Genomic DNA, 14963 nt, shown 5'->3' on the forward strand with positions numbered 1-14963 from the left:
TTGTGTTTTTGACCTTGCCTTTCAACTTCCTTTTTTACCAATTCCCTCATTTGGGGGAAGTTCCCTTTTTTGAAATCAAATGTGATCACACGGGATTTTCTTAGCACTTGGCCATTTAGTCTGGTTTAGTTCAATATCACTCCGGTCACCAGGAAGCCCCACAAACAAGATCTGAGTTCAATGGTGATCTCACATGAACAACCATGTGCCTATGAAATGCTGGAGAGCCACTTCCACTCAATGTAGACAATGCTGAACTAGATGGACAAATGGTCTAACGCAGCATAAGGCAACTTCCTACATTCCTAAGCCAAAAGGAGGAAAAATCCTGCCTGACAAACTGGAACGTGTCCAGAGGAGGGCAACCAAAAGGGTCAAAGGCCTGGAAACGATGCCTTATGAGGAACGGCTAAGGGAGCTGGGCATGTTTAGCCTGGAGAAGAGGAGGTTAAAGGGTGATATGATAGCCATGTTCAAATATATAAAAGGATGTCACATAGAGGAGGGAGAAAGGTTGTTTTCTGCTGCTCCAGAGAAGCGGGCACGGAGCAATGGTTCCAAACTACAAGAAAAAAGATTCCACCTAAACATTAGGAAGAACTTCCTGACAGTAAGAGCTGTTCGACTGGAATTTGCTGCCAAGGAGTGTGGTGGAGTCTCCTTCTTTGGAGGTCTTTAAGCAGAGGCTTGGCAACCATATGTCAGGAGTGCTCTGATGGTGTTTCCTGCTTGGCAGGGGGTTGGACTCGATGGCCCTTGTGGTCTCTTCCAACTCTATGATTCTATGATTCTATGATTCTATGATTCTCTAGCAACTGGCTTGAATGCAAAAAATACCATACAAGTGCTGTTGTTTTGCAATGGTTAGTTTACAACATTAGCGGTGGTTGGGGGGGGGGAAAGGGCATATCCTCCCCCATTTTGGAGATTTAGTTATTAAATGAAAAGTACTTTAGCTCTCTTTTCCACCCCAATTCCTCCTTACGAAATAACACTTGAAATATTGGAGAGGATGACATTCTTTAATCAGATTGTGACCAAAACCGCCAAAACAAACATTAACAACAATGGAGGGGAAATTGGACTTACTCAAGAGTATGAGCAAGGATGGGGGTCTATTCTCCTTGCTCTAGCAGTCTAATGTACATTTATCACTGTGCTAACTTTATTACGTCCATCGGAAGGACAAGGCCACTTGCCTCTGAGAACACACTGTCCGTTAGTAACCATTTGCATGTATGTTCTTAGTGCACTCAATCAAGCTCCAAAAGAATTATTCCCCAAGTGCAAATTAGAGGGCCTTTAAAGGAGATCGTTCAAAAAATCTGAACATGTTCTTGCACAGATCCAGAAAACTAAAAGACAATTGCTTGTTTGTTGTTTGCCTTGCGATGAATTTAATTAAGTCATACTCAGAGTTAATCAATGGCCCTTACTAACTTAAGTCCATTGTTACAGGTAGGTAGCCGTGTTGGTCTGCCGTAGTCGAAACAAAATAAAAAACTTCCTTCCAGTAGCACCTTCGAGACCAACTAAGTTTGTTATTGGTATGAGTTTTCGTGTGGTATCTGAAGAAGTGTGCATGCACACAAAAGCTCATACCAATAACAAACTTAGCTGGTCTCTAAGGTGCTACTGGAAGGAATTTTTTTATTTTGTTAAGTCCATTGGTTTCAGTAGGTCTACTCTTGTGCATGGCTTTGTCGGATAGCTACAATCCATTACAGTTTGCTGGTCTAAGAATATGGGATTACTGAAAAAGCTCAGTGGTGTGGTGGGAAATTATGAAACGCAGGTGCTTTTCATGGCAACCCTTCTAAAACTGTAAAACACAAATAAAATGTTGACCAGTGCAGACATCAATAACAAGCAAACTTTTCTCTCTCTCACCACCAGCCCTTTTATTTAACATCCAGTCTGCAAACGAATCTCCTTGCTCACTTGTTTTGTCACATTTTGGTTGGCAATATTTCCAAAATGAAATCCTTAGCCATTCATGCTCAGGTCACCTACTTCATCCTCTCATTTGTTTATTTGACGGGTTTCTCTCTCAGGAAAAAAAGAAAGCTTATTTATTCAGCACCCAGAAGATTGGCACATAGCTTCCCTGGAGATGACATCATTGTCTCTGCTGTGAAATAAGTGGCAGTGCTTAATCCTGGCCTGTCCCTGCTTCACATCACCACGGGGGAAAACCCATGAATTTAGCTTTCCCAGGGATTAGTCCGGGCATGGCCAAACTTGGCCCTTCAGCTGTTTTGGGACTACAACTCCCATCATCCCTAGCTAACAGGATCAGTGGTCAGAGATGATGGGAACTGTAGTCCCAAAACAGCTGGAGGGCCAAGTTTGGCCATGCCTGGATTAGTCAAACTGGAAGCTCTTCAAACCAAATGGGTTATTTCATTGAGCAGCCTTTCTCAACCTGGTTCCTGCCAAACATTGTTGAACTCCTATCAGCCCCAGCCAGCATGACCAGGGATGATGGGAATTGAATTCCAGCAACTATCAGAGCATCACAGCCCACCCCGAATTGCTTGTGTGGCTTGATTCACTCTTCATAGGTTAATCAGTTATAACAGATGACAGGGCTCCTGTTATCTTGAATAACTGTGCTGGGGAATAATTTGGCTAGTTTCGCTTTCCCATGTGAGGGGTGAGGAAAGCCTTGCTACTTCCCTATAAATATATATTTCCAGCATTGCATGAATTTTCTGTATTTATTATGAAAGACCAAAGGAACTCCCTTAACTTGTTTTTCTCACTCTGCTGAGATGTGTTATTCTGGTTGGTTTTTTTTATGTCTGTGGTCCCGTGGCTTGAAAATTAGAATTCGTATTGGACTGGTTTCAATATTATCAAATTAATGAGTATTTTTTTAAAAGGATCTATTAAAAGGTTTTATAGATTGAAGTTCTGACTTTGAAAAGATTCTGCTCTAAGGTTTCAGAAATGTATAAATTGTTATTAGAATGGGAGATGAAAGATGAAATGCAGCAGCTAGACTGGTGACTGGGAGCGGCCGCCGAGACCATATAACACCGGTCTTGAAAGACCTACATTGGCTCCCAGTACGTTTCCGAGCACAATTCAAAGTGTTGGTGCTATTAAGAGCATTTGCAGACGACCTAGTTTTGACTTTGCAACAGCCAGACACTAGTACTAAAAGAGTGTTAGAACTAATTGAAATATTTGGTCAAGTAGCAGGATTTAAATTGAATAAACAGAAAACAAAGGTTTTAGAGAAAAATTTAACAATGGAAGAAAGAGAGAGGTTTCAGAGTGAAACAGGTTTGGAAATAACGAAAAAAGTGAAATACCTGGGGGTAAACTTAACATCTAAGAATGTGAATTTATTTAAAGACAATTATGAAAAATGTTGGTCAGAAGTAAAGAAAGATTTAGAAACATGGTCAAGGTTGAAACTGTCCTTGTTAGGTCGAATTGCTACTATTAAGATGAATGTATTGCCTAGAATGCTATTTTTGTTTCAGACCTTACAAATTCTGGACAAGATGGATTGTTTCAAGAGGTGGCAGAAAGATATATCAAAATTTGTCTGGCAGGGCAAAAAGCCCAGAATTAAGTTTAAGATTTTAACTGATGCAAAAGATAGAGGGGGTTTTGCCCTGCCGGACTTAAGATTATATTACGAAGCAGCAGCTTTCTGCTGGCTGAAAGACTGGCTACTTCTTGAGAACACAGACATCTTAGATTTGGAAGGATATGATAATTGTTTTGGTTGGCATGCATACTTATGGTATAACAAGGCAATGGTGTACAAAGGTTTTAAAAACCATATTGTTAGAAAAGCATTATATAATGTTTGGAGCAGATACAAAGATCTATTGGAAACTAAAACTCCCAGGTGGTTGTCACCAATGGAAGCCAAGGGGGTGAAAAAACTTAATATGGATTCTAAATGGCCAAAATATTGTGAAATCTTAGAATATGAAGGTGAAAGGGTTAAGCTTCAGAGTTATGAAAAACTAAAGTCCAAAGTTCGAGATTGGCTGCATTACCACCAGATAAATGAGACATTTAAAGAGGACAGGAAAATAGGATTTCAGAAGGAGAGGTCAAAGTTAGAAACGGAACTGTTAGAACCCAATACTAAGAACTTGTCAAGAATGTATAATTTGCTGCTTAAATGGAATACACAGGAGGAAACGGTGAAATCAGCTATGATTAAATGGGCACAGGATATCGGTCATGACATTATGTTTGCTGACTGGGAACAGTTATGGACCACTGGTGTTAAGTTCACGGCATGTAACGCCTTAAAAGAAAATATAATGAAAATGATCTACAGGTGGTACATGACCCCAGTCAAGCTTGCAAAAATTTATCATTTGCCCAGTAATAAATGTTGGAAATGTAATGAGAATGAAGGTACCTTTTATCACCTATGGTGGACCTGCCCGAGGGTGAAAGCATTCTGGGAAATGATCTATAATGAAATTAAGAAAGTCCTTAAATGGACATTTACTAAGAAACCAGAGGCTTTTCTCCTGGGCATGGTTGGCCAATTGGTGCCAAAGAAGGATAGGATTTTCTTTATGTATGCTACTACTGCAGCAAGAATTCTTCTGGCAAAGTATTGGAAGATGCAAGAACTACCTACTCTGGAAGAATGGCAGACAAAGGTGATTGACTTCATGGGATTGGCAGAGATGACCGGCAGAATTCGTGACCAGGGGAAAGAGGCAGTGGAAGAAGACTGGAAGAAATTTAAAATATATCTTAAAAACTGTTGTAAAATTGATGAGTCTTAAGATGTCAAGGGGTAAGAAGCAGAGAATTACAGCTGTAACCAACAAATTTATGGGAATTTAATGAAGGGAACTAAATGGATAAATTGACTAAAGGGTTGCTAAAAAAAATTCTTTCTAAAATAAGGATGCAGCAAAAGGGAGGTATGGGGAAGTCGATTGAAAGAAGTTACAAGAAAATAAGATTATGAACTTATTTATGTTTGATTTGTTTATGTTTGTTTGTGTTTTGTGATGTGTTTGTCTTTTAATTATGTGTTTTAAAAAGTGAATAAAAATTATTTTTAAAAAAACACAAAGTGTTGGTGCTGACCTTTAAAGCCCTAAACGGCCTCGGTCCAATATATCTGAAGGAGCGTCTCCACCCCCATCATTCTGCCCGGACACTGAGATCCAGCTCCAAGGGCCTAATGGTGGTTCCCTCGCTGTGAGAAGCCAAGTTACAGGGAACCAGGCAGAGGGCCTTCTCGGTTGTGGCGCCCGCCCTGTGGAACGCCCTCCCATCAGATGTCAAAGCGATAAACATCTACCTGACAGAAGACATCTGAAGGCAGCCCTGTTCAGGGAAGTTTTTAATATGTGACATTTTAGTGTATCTTTCATCTTTGTTGGAAGCCGCCCAGAGTGGCTGGGGAAACCCAGCCAGATGGGCGGGGTAAAATTAATAAATTTATTATTATTATTATTATTATTATTATTATTATTATTATTATTATTATTATTATGAAATGGTTAAATCAGTGATGATACAATGGGCTAAAAGTTCTTGGATATAATATAGAAATGAACTCTTGGGAAAAGCTGTGGAAAGCTGATCTGAAATCTACTGGAGAACTGCATTGCACAATTTGTAGAAGTGCGAATTTTGAAGCATGGCTGTGTTTCGTTTTTTGTATTGTTTCAGAAAGCACAAACGAGGTATTTAAATAGGGACTGGCTCACCAAACCAATGATGTTTGGTGATTCCCCTCTGCCCTTTCTGACTTACTTACTGGCAGCCCTAGCACTTTCCATTTTAAACAGAAACCACCCTCCAAGGCATTGTGAGATATTAAAATGGCAGCTCCTTGTGGCAGACATGTTTTCTAAGGTGAAGGCTCAGCAGTGGGGCTGCGCTACGGCAAAAGATGTGAATGCTGATATTATTATTATTATTATTATTATTACTGAAGAATAATACTTTATTTAGAATTCAACAATAACAAAGGAAAAAAACCACAGTAATTGTTACATCAATTCATTACAATTCACCAATTTTAACAATATATAAATAGTAATAGAAAAATTACACAACATCACTTTTGACTTACTGAAGTTTTCATGTTACACTTTTATCTCTTTATCTCCTTCTTAACACATCAAAAAGAGAAAGACCAAGAAAGGAGGCACAAAAAAAGAAAAGAGAAAAGGAAGAAGAAAAAGGGGAGGGAAGGTGGGGGGAGGAAAAAAGAAAGAAGGGAAAAAAACACACATTTGAATGCTGATGTTATTAGGCCTGCTTTACATTCGCTCTGAGGTGAGAGGTAAGATTCGTATCACTTGACTGAACTATTCAGAAAAACTGGCTGAACTTCCTCTTCTGAAAAGTATGGTATCAGGAGGAAAATCAAGTGATGAGAAGGTCTGTTGTGGTGTTTGACATGTGACAGCTGGTCGCCAACAGATCTTCTTTGTTTTATTTTGGGGAATGTCAGTGTCATATTAATTCTATTCACATGTCGGGTGCGGCCGTGGTTTCTTGGGAGCGGGGCTATGTTTTTAGTCGAGTTCCCCATATCGTGTCTCCTCCTTTAATTAATTAATTAAATTTGTACTTCCTTCATCCATATATCTCAGGGCTGTTCACAGTATAAAAAAAAATACAAGATAAAAGCACAAACTACAGAATAAAAACAAGAACAAGACCAAAACAAACCAATAACCCCCCCGCCACCCCTCAAACACATTTAAATAGATATAGGAAGTTTGTTTTCACCCGACTCCAAAAGGTGTGTAATGAAGGTGCCAGGTGAACTTCCCTAGGGAAGAGTATTCCAGGGACCAAATCTGAGAGATGGGTGAGGTCACCCATCTTTCAGTCACCTGACATGATTGATGGGCATATTTGAAGGCACTCCCGCTTTTCTAAAAACCCTTCTAAAATTAAGAATTATCGGTTGGGCGCTGGGAATGTACTTTTCTCTAGCAAAGGAGTAATAGGAAGCTCAGTTTAACCTCCCAGTTGTGCCTTTGAAACCACACCCACCTGCCCCACAAAGGGCATCAGTTGTAGGGTAGGCAGCTGTGGTTTGCAGGGAATGATCTGGTGTGCTAAACTGGGACCCCTGCGGGGAAGAAGTTGACTTGTGGGCTGGAGGTTTCCAGGCAAACACATCTATAAATACAGCAAGGAGAGAAGACCTTCTCATTATTAAATTGGAGAGAGACTATAGCTCAGAAGTAGTTTTTTTCTTCTTCTTCTTCTTATTTGGAGATCACTCGTAGCTGAGTAAGATTGTCTTCCACGAACACAGTCTTAACAGTGAGTCTGTGACAGTGGAGGCCAATTCTGGATCCACATGTCCTTCCATAGTGGGGACATAGGTTTCCGGGCAGGAATTTATCACGGTGAGGGTTTGCCAAATGTGCTTTCCGCTTAGCACGTTTGTCCCTTTCATCTTGAGTTTGAGCATCTTCAAAGTCCATGACACCTTTGGAAAAGGCTGTTCTCCAATTGGAGCGCTCACAGGCCAGTGTTTTCTAGTTCTCAGTGTTTCTACTGCATTTTTTTTAGATTGGCCTTGAGAGATTCTTTAGACCTCTTTTGCTGACCACCAGCATTAAGCTTTCCATTTTTAAGTAGTGTCCATTTTTAGCAAGTATCTAACCTTCTGAGACTCATCCCAGGCATCTCCCGCTAAAAGGATCATTAAGGAGCAAGGTGTGGAGATCCACAGAGAGAGTGACAAATGGCCTGACTCTGTTCAAGTGCTTGTATGTTCATAAATACATGGAAACAAGCATAGCTTGACATTTCATTTTTGCAGATTTTAAAAAAAGCACTGGGTGGTTCTTGGGACTTCCATTTCAGCAAAGAGCGTCCTGTGTCCTGACTCTTCTGACGGCTGCTTCATGTGGTCAGCTATCGCTTGCCTCTTATTTCGACTCAATCCTCGAAGAGCAAGAATAGCAACAATGTGCTCCTTTCTGCAAAATGCAATGAAGGTGAATTCTCCAAGAAACAAATGGGGGAAATATACATGTAAAACAAAAGCAAAACGAGGCAGTAAAAAGATCAGCTCTCATCATTCATTGGCAAACATTGACACCCAAATGATCATAGAGGCCTGGAGTTTGTAAAATGCTGTTGTCATCCAATAAACTGTAATCCAGTCAATTGTAGGTAAAAGACCATAGGGCTTCAACTACAAAGTCATTTCCCCATGTCTAGGGTGGTGGGGTGTGAGGGGAGGGAATTCTGCAAAGCCCTTTCTTGTAGAAAGTGGCTAAGCTGGGGAGTTTCCACTTTAGCACCCCCACAATGCACCTGGAGAAACGTTACATGGAGGGAGGCATTGTGGGAAATTAAAATGGCAGCTTCTAGCTGCCCAGTGCTAATTCAGAGTGCTATAGCCTGTTTTTGCCACCTGGCCCACTGACATAGGAGGGTCTTGGGGGGGGCATTTAGCCAAGGTGGAGAGTGACTTTGAATGTCCTAACCTACCTAGGATTGCCATACCTTAGAAAGCACCTATATCTGTGTGATGTTATATTATCAGTTAGTGGTTGTGCTGCCTGTTCTAGGAATTCAGTTGCTTCCATTATGTTCGGCTTGTATATTTGCAAAGAAACAGATATTATAAAGACACCATATGCCAGTCTTCACCAACCAGGTGCTCTCCAAATGTTTTGGATAGCAACTCGCACCACTCCCAGCCAACATGGCCATTTTGGATTACAAGAACCACCAACTGTGCTGACTGGGGCTGAAGTTAGTTTTAGCTCCCGGCATTAGGAGGGTGGCAGGTTGGCGGAGACGGCACTAAATCTACAGTAGGGATGGGCCACTTTGTTCCTTTCAGTTCTTGAAGTTTCTCATTTTTCCAGTCTTAAATTTACCTTTCCACAACAACTAGTGATCGTTTTGTGTGTCATTTTAAAAAGAACCTTGTGAAAATTCACCAGCATTTTCGTGCGAATTTCCCACCAATATTACCAAATTTTTCCGTCTACAAGACGCCCTCTGTAGGAATGAAAATCACGACAGACGAGTAGTGGGTGTCATGAGAGGCGTCTGCCGGGAAAAGTCCCGGGAACTCTCTTTTATTGAATATTACAAACATTGCCACAGGTGTGCTTGTGGCTGATTGGTTGATACAAACACAAAGAAACTTAATGCTGATTGGTTAACATACATACAAGGCGGGAATTACATGTGAGGGGTGGGAATTACATGTGAACATTACTGTGTGAAAATGGGCAAGGATAATTTTAATTGCTCTGATTATGCAAATATTTCCTATGTATATAAATACACAGAGCTGCCTGAAGGCTGGTTTTGGTCGTGTCCAGGCTTTACATTTAATTACATTCTTGCAAATATTAGCCATGGCACACCTTGCTGCTTAAGCGGTATGTCTATTATTTTACCAAAAAAGCATCATTTGTCCCGCTCTTGATATTGACGCACTGTGCAATTGACTAATGATTATAACGATTTTGTTTTTCTCCCTAGCAGATCTGAATATTTCTCCCTAGCTGTCTCTCTTTTAGGAGTTCCTGGATTTGCTGTATGAAATAGCAGGAATATTAACTCTTTAGCTTGCTCCGCAGCAAAAGCCTTGAATTCTACTTCACAAGCTCTTCACCTTTTGAATAAAGAACAGAGTGAATTGCGTCATGGACTCTTATAGACCGCTGCTATCGATTATCTATTGATGCTCCATCATTACGGATGCGAACAAGTGGAAAACATGTGCTGCTTTAATATCACTGACAATTCTAAGGCTATCCAAAAACAAATCTCACATTTGCAAAATCTTACACACCACATTAAACAAGATGTTGAATTCTCCGGCCTCTGGGATTCTTTCACCCAGTGGCTTACCGCTTGGTTACCAAATTTTACTTGGCTTCGTAGTCTTTTTCAATATGCCATTGTTATTATATGTATATTAATTTTGTTTTGCTGCTTCCTCCAATGCATTCCTGGCCTCATAAGTCTTTTCTCTCGGCTTCTCTCTCCCCCTCAGCCACCCAATAAAATCCTTGCTGCTTATCTTGCGAAATGGCAACACCAACAGTAAACCAAAGGGGAGAAATGGGCAGAGTTATCTCGAGCATGCGCTGGCAAACCACGTATCTCGTGGTATCTTCTGTCCCATCCTCCCTGGCGAACTTATTTCGGGCATTTGCTGGCACACCACTAATCCCGAAACATTTTTGCCTTACCCAGTATGCCTCGCAAATAAGAAAAGAAAGGGGGAGATAAAGGGAAGTTTTCCTTCTGCACATATGTTTTCCCTCTGCACATAACTGTGGCCTTATGGGAAGCATTGCTTCTTTTCTCTTGCATTCTGGGAAGTCTTGCTTATAATCTTTTCTCTGTTTCTGCACACACTGTACGAACCTGTTCCAAACACCAAGACATTCTCTCATCGTTCAGTTCACCTTAAGTTCATGGTGACTTGTACTCCATGCATAGCTGACCACATCTATAGCTATGTTAATCTTTAGTTATTATTAATGAGGAGGTTTCATGCTTGTCTAGTCCCAACCTCGTTTCCCAGCCTTTAATCTACCAGTGATTAATGTTCACATGTAATTCCCACCCCTCACATGTAATTCCCGCCTTGTATGTATGTTAACCAATCAGCATTAAGTTTCTTTGTGTTTGTATCAACCAATCAGCCACAAGCACACCTGTGGCAATGTTTGTAATATTCAATAAAAGAGAGTTCCCGGGACTTTTCCCGGCAGACGCCTCTCGTGACACCCACTGCTCGTCTCCCGTGATTTTCATTCCTACAGCCCTCATGTATAAGACACCCTCCTGTTTTGGGGGACTCCGATTTAAGAAAATGGGAGGAGATGGCCCCGTGTATAAGACACCTCCTAATTTTTGACTTTCCAGTGGTGCCCCGCAAGACGAACGCCTTGCAAGACGGAAAACCCGCTAGACGAAAGGGTTTTCCGTTTTGGAGGCGCTTCGCTAAACGAATTTCTCTATGGGGTTGCTTCGCAAGACGAAAAAATCTTGCGAGTTCCCGCGGGTTTTTTCCCACTTTTTCCCCCCTTTCCTAAGCCGCTAAGCCGCTTATCAGCTGTTCCGCTGATAAGCCGCCTCTCAGCTGATCACTAAAAGCCGCTAGACCGCTAATAGCGCTAATCCGCTAAGCCGTCAATGGGCTTGCTTCGCAAGAGGAAAAAAACGCTAGACGAAGAGAATCACGGAACAGATTAATTTCGTCTTGCGAGGCACCACTGTATTTTCTTAGGGAGAAAAACTAGTCTTATACATGGAAAAATACGGTAACTGATTTTTGCATATTATGCATTTTTATGCATACTTTACACTCGTTTACATATTATTGTAATGTGTTACTTGGCTGGAGAACAGCACTGCATATTTAAGAGAAATGCCAATTTTTGAAGGAAGGCAGGCTGTGCTTTGGTTCGCATATCGTATTTGGTTCTCATATGTGTTCTGCTTCAAACTTAACTGAGTTTTCCCCCTACCCCATCATCTGCAGAATTCTTTCTTATCATGAGGAAGCAGACCCTGTAAAGAGGAACAGCCCTGGAACTTCCCAGTGCATACAGAAAGGAGGCCCGTCTTCTCTGGCAAATAGTTGTTTGCGCTTTTTTATGGCAATGGTTATTTCATTGTTGTTGCAATAATAGCCAGTGTGTCAAGAATTATGAGAGTTAGGGTTGGCAGCTGTGCTAAGTTTCTGTTAAAAAAAAGCTGGTTAGGAATGTTTATTTAAACACCTTTTTGTAAAAAAAAGAGAGTAAAATTAGTGTCTCCTTCTGCTGTAGATTGAGGAAAGAGGAACATGGAATAAGAGAAAATGGGAAGAATTCAATGTCACACACTTCTGATTGTTTGTTTTGTGGGGAGGAGATGCAGGCAACCTTCTTGCACAAGCAGAAGTCCTTACACAGTTATTCCAGTGATGGGATTCATTAGTTGAATCCTAGCCAATCCCCTTTATCCCCTCCTTGTAAACAAGCAAAGCTGGCTGGCAATGACTTGGTGCAGCCTCTTCTCCGCTCTTCCATCTTTTCCGGGGCCGGCCCTATCATTAGGCAAAGTGGGGTGGCTGCCTAGGGGAAGATGATGACAGCTGTCATGAAAGGGTAGCAAATGGTTAGTAATTTTAATTTCTTATTGTTTTGCTGCCAGAGAGGTGGAGAGGTAGTTGGTGGAGTTTTTGCCTTAAGCGCAAACACAACTTGACCAGTTGTGGGTACAATATGACTTTAAGTGTGGGTTTTTTTGGGGGGTGGGGCCAGCCATTTAATTGTCTCAGGCACCAAGATATTTGGCCAACTCTGATCATCTTACTTGCCTCTTCTCCCCCAAAATGCCCACATGGTGTTATAGAAGGGATAAGATGGGCTCGCCCTGTACAGAATGCACTGAAGGGGCCTCCAACCGCACCTGATAAATTCAAAGCAAAATTCAGGGGGAAATGAAAGAAAGCAACAGAATAGAATGGGTTACTGGTTTTGACCTTTATAGCCCTATGCGGCCTAGGACCCTCGTACCTACGGGGCCACCTCTCCTGGTATGCCCCACAGAGGACCTTAAGTTCCATAAATAACAACACTTTGGACGTCCCAAGCCTCAAGGAGGTTAGATTGGTTTCAACTAGGGCCAGGGCCTGTGGGAATATGGTCATTTGTCCATAAGAGCATGGGGAAAAGTTTATTATTGCAAAATGATTTCATAGCAGAAAGCATTGCTTGGAGCATGATCAACGCGTGGAGAGCTCATGCTGCCCGATGATTGGCCCACGTAAGCATAGCCTGATCAAATACGTGGTCTGGTGTGAGAACATGAGACTAATGTATTGTATTGTCTTTTATCTGCTGACTGAGGCAAAGCTCTCTCCTTGAATTTGTATCTTTTCGTGGACACACAATAAAGGTTGGGGCAGCAGCAGCTTCTAGAGAGAGCTGCGGCCAGATTTCTGCAACCCATCTTGGTGTGAGACTGATTATTTACGGATGGCGAGCAGGTTCTCGTCAAGGGCCTTTTCAGCACTGGCCCCAACATGGTGGAAAGCTCTGTCACAAGAGACTAGGGCCCTGCGGGATTTGACATCTTTCTGCAGGGCCTGCAAGACGGAGCTGTTCCTTCTGGCCTTCGGCTTAGACTCACTCTGACCTCTTAAATGGGATTTAGTATATAAATTTTCCCTTGGCTTTTTTGCTGGCCCATGTAGGACCAGCATGGATAGCTGGCTTGGGTGAATATCTGGTGTTTCCTCCCTTTATGGTCTTGATTTATGGGCTACTATAATGAGGCTGCATTTTAAGCTGTATTTTAATTAACTGTTTGTTTGTTGTTGTTGTTTTTCTCTATTACGTTTCACTGTAATTCATATTTGGTGTTAGCCGCCCTGAGCCCGGCCCTGGCTGGGGAGGGCAGGGTATAAACAAAAATCTATTTATTTATTTATTTATTTATTTATTTATTTATTTATTTATTTATTTATTTATTTGCACACACTCAGCATAAACCTGCTGAAATTGATGGACCTAAGTTGGCGATGGTCCTTAATTTCAGAGGGTCTACTCTGAGTAAAGGAAGGGATGCAGGTGGTGCTGTGGGTTAAATCACAGAACCTAGGACTTGCCGATCAGAAGGTCGGCAGTTCGAATCCCCGCGACGGGGTGAGCTCCCGTTGCCCTGTCCCTGCTCCTGCCAACCTAGCAGTTCGAAAGCATGTCGAAGTGCAAGTAGATAAATAGGTACCACTCCGGCAGGAAAGTAAACGGTGTTTCCATGTGCTGCTCTGGTTCGCCAGAAGCGGCTTAGTCATGCTGGCCGCATGACCCGGAATCTGTATGCCGGCTCCGTCAGCCAATAAAGCGAGATGAGCACCGCAACCCCAGAGTCGTCCGCGACTGGACCTAATGGTCAGGGGTCCCTTTACTTTTACTCTGAGTAAAATATATCTGAAAACAAACCGATGAATCAAAGCAGCAATGTGTTGTGTATTGAGTCAAAGGATTTTATATCTGTATTATTATTGTCTGTATTTGCATTAGGGTAAAGTAACTGCCTTTTGGTTCCAGAGGGTACAGCTACTATTGGTTCATTTAAGCTGCTGTATTTGGATCCTCTGTCTTATTGGTTTCCTCCAAAAGGCAGGACTGTGATTGCCTGATATTGTTCCCTCCAAAATGTATCCTTTCTAGCTAGTTCCCTGTCCCTATAAATGTAGCTCTCCCCTCCTCAGGTCTCAGTCTTGTTGCTTTAATAAAGAAGTGTTACTAGAGAACTGTCTCCAGCATATTATGTCAAGAGAGCTGAAATCACAAAACCCACGTCACAACACCTTTACTTTTACTCTGAGTAAAATATATCTGAAAACAAACCGATGAATCAAAGCAGCAATGTGCCCCCACAAAGAAGGAAATGGGGGAGCATCTATAAGGCCCAAGGATGGGCGAGTCTGCCAGTTTAGGTCTCTCTCCGTTTCTCATTGTCCCAATTTGAGAGAACCCAAAACTGGCAGGTTCGCCCATCCCTAATAAATAAAACTGAAAAAGCGGGAGTGCCCCCCCCCCCGATTCAGCTACTAATACGGCAGTGGGGTGGGGGGATGTAACATACATATGATCGCTCCCTAGGAGTCACTTTGCACTCTACTTTGCACCCACAAGCAGCACAGAAAACCTCCACCTAGAGAACGAGAGAGATCGAAATAATCAAACCTGCGAGTTACAGCTATTTGGAATGGGTTGGCATACCTGATGTCTGGATAATCCTGGTATAAACAGTTAATGTGGTCCTTGATTCTGGGTTTTTCTTCCTCGCCAATTATTCTAGCAATGTATTCTATGGCAGGAGCGAGCCAGTCAGAAGTTGAACCCTGGAAATATGTTAAAATAGCTGGTTATTCTCCCCCCCACCAAATGACCTGCAGTTAAGATGGAAGCATTCAGGTTTCGAAAAAGCAATGTATCTCTGATAAG

At 41.9% G+C, this 14963-nt stretch overlaps 1 protein-coding gene across 4 annotated transcripts in view; it reads right to left on the reverse strand.

Annotated features, from left to right (window-relative positions):
• Positions 1-1690: 1690 nt before the first annotated feature.
• Positions 1691-14963, reverse strand: part of EXOC3L4 (exocyst complex component 3 like 4) — a 48761-nt gene continuing 35488 nt past the window's right edge. For 2 of the 4 annotated variants that reach the window (XM_081859392.1, XM_081859391.1), the window contains exons 12-13: positions 14739-14860; positions 6521-7958 (exon numbers count right to left, since the gene is read on the reverse strand). In XM_081859392.1, coding sequence (XP_081715518.1) covers positions 7802-7958; positions 14739-14860 — 279 coding nt within the window. In that variant the 3' untranslated portion in view covers positions 6521-7801. Of the gene's footprint in view, positions 2050-6520; positions 7959-14328; positions 14529-14702; positions 14861-14963 lie in introns of those variants that run through there. The other 2 variants (XM_081859394.1, XM_081859393.1) reach the window with 2 other exon arrangements.

Source organism: Podarcis erhardii, assembly GCF_964252035.2.
Source record: "Podarcis erhardii genome assembly, chromosome: 1".
NCBI lineage: Eukaryota > Metazoa > Chordata > Lepidosauria > Squamata > Lacertidae > Podarcis > Podarcis erhardii.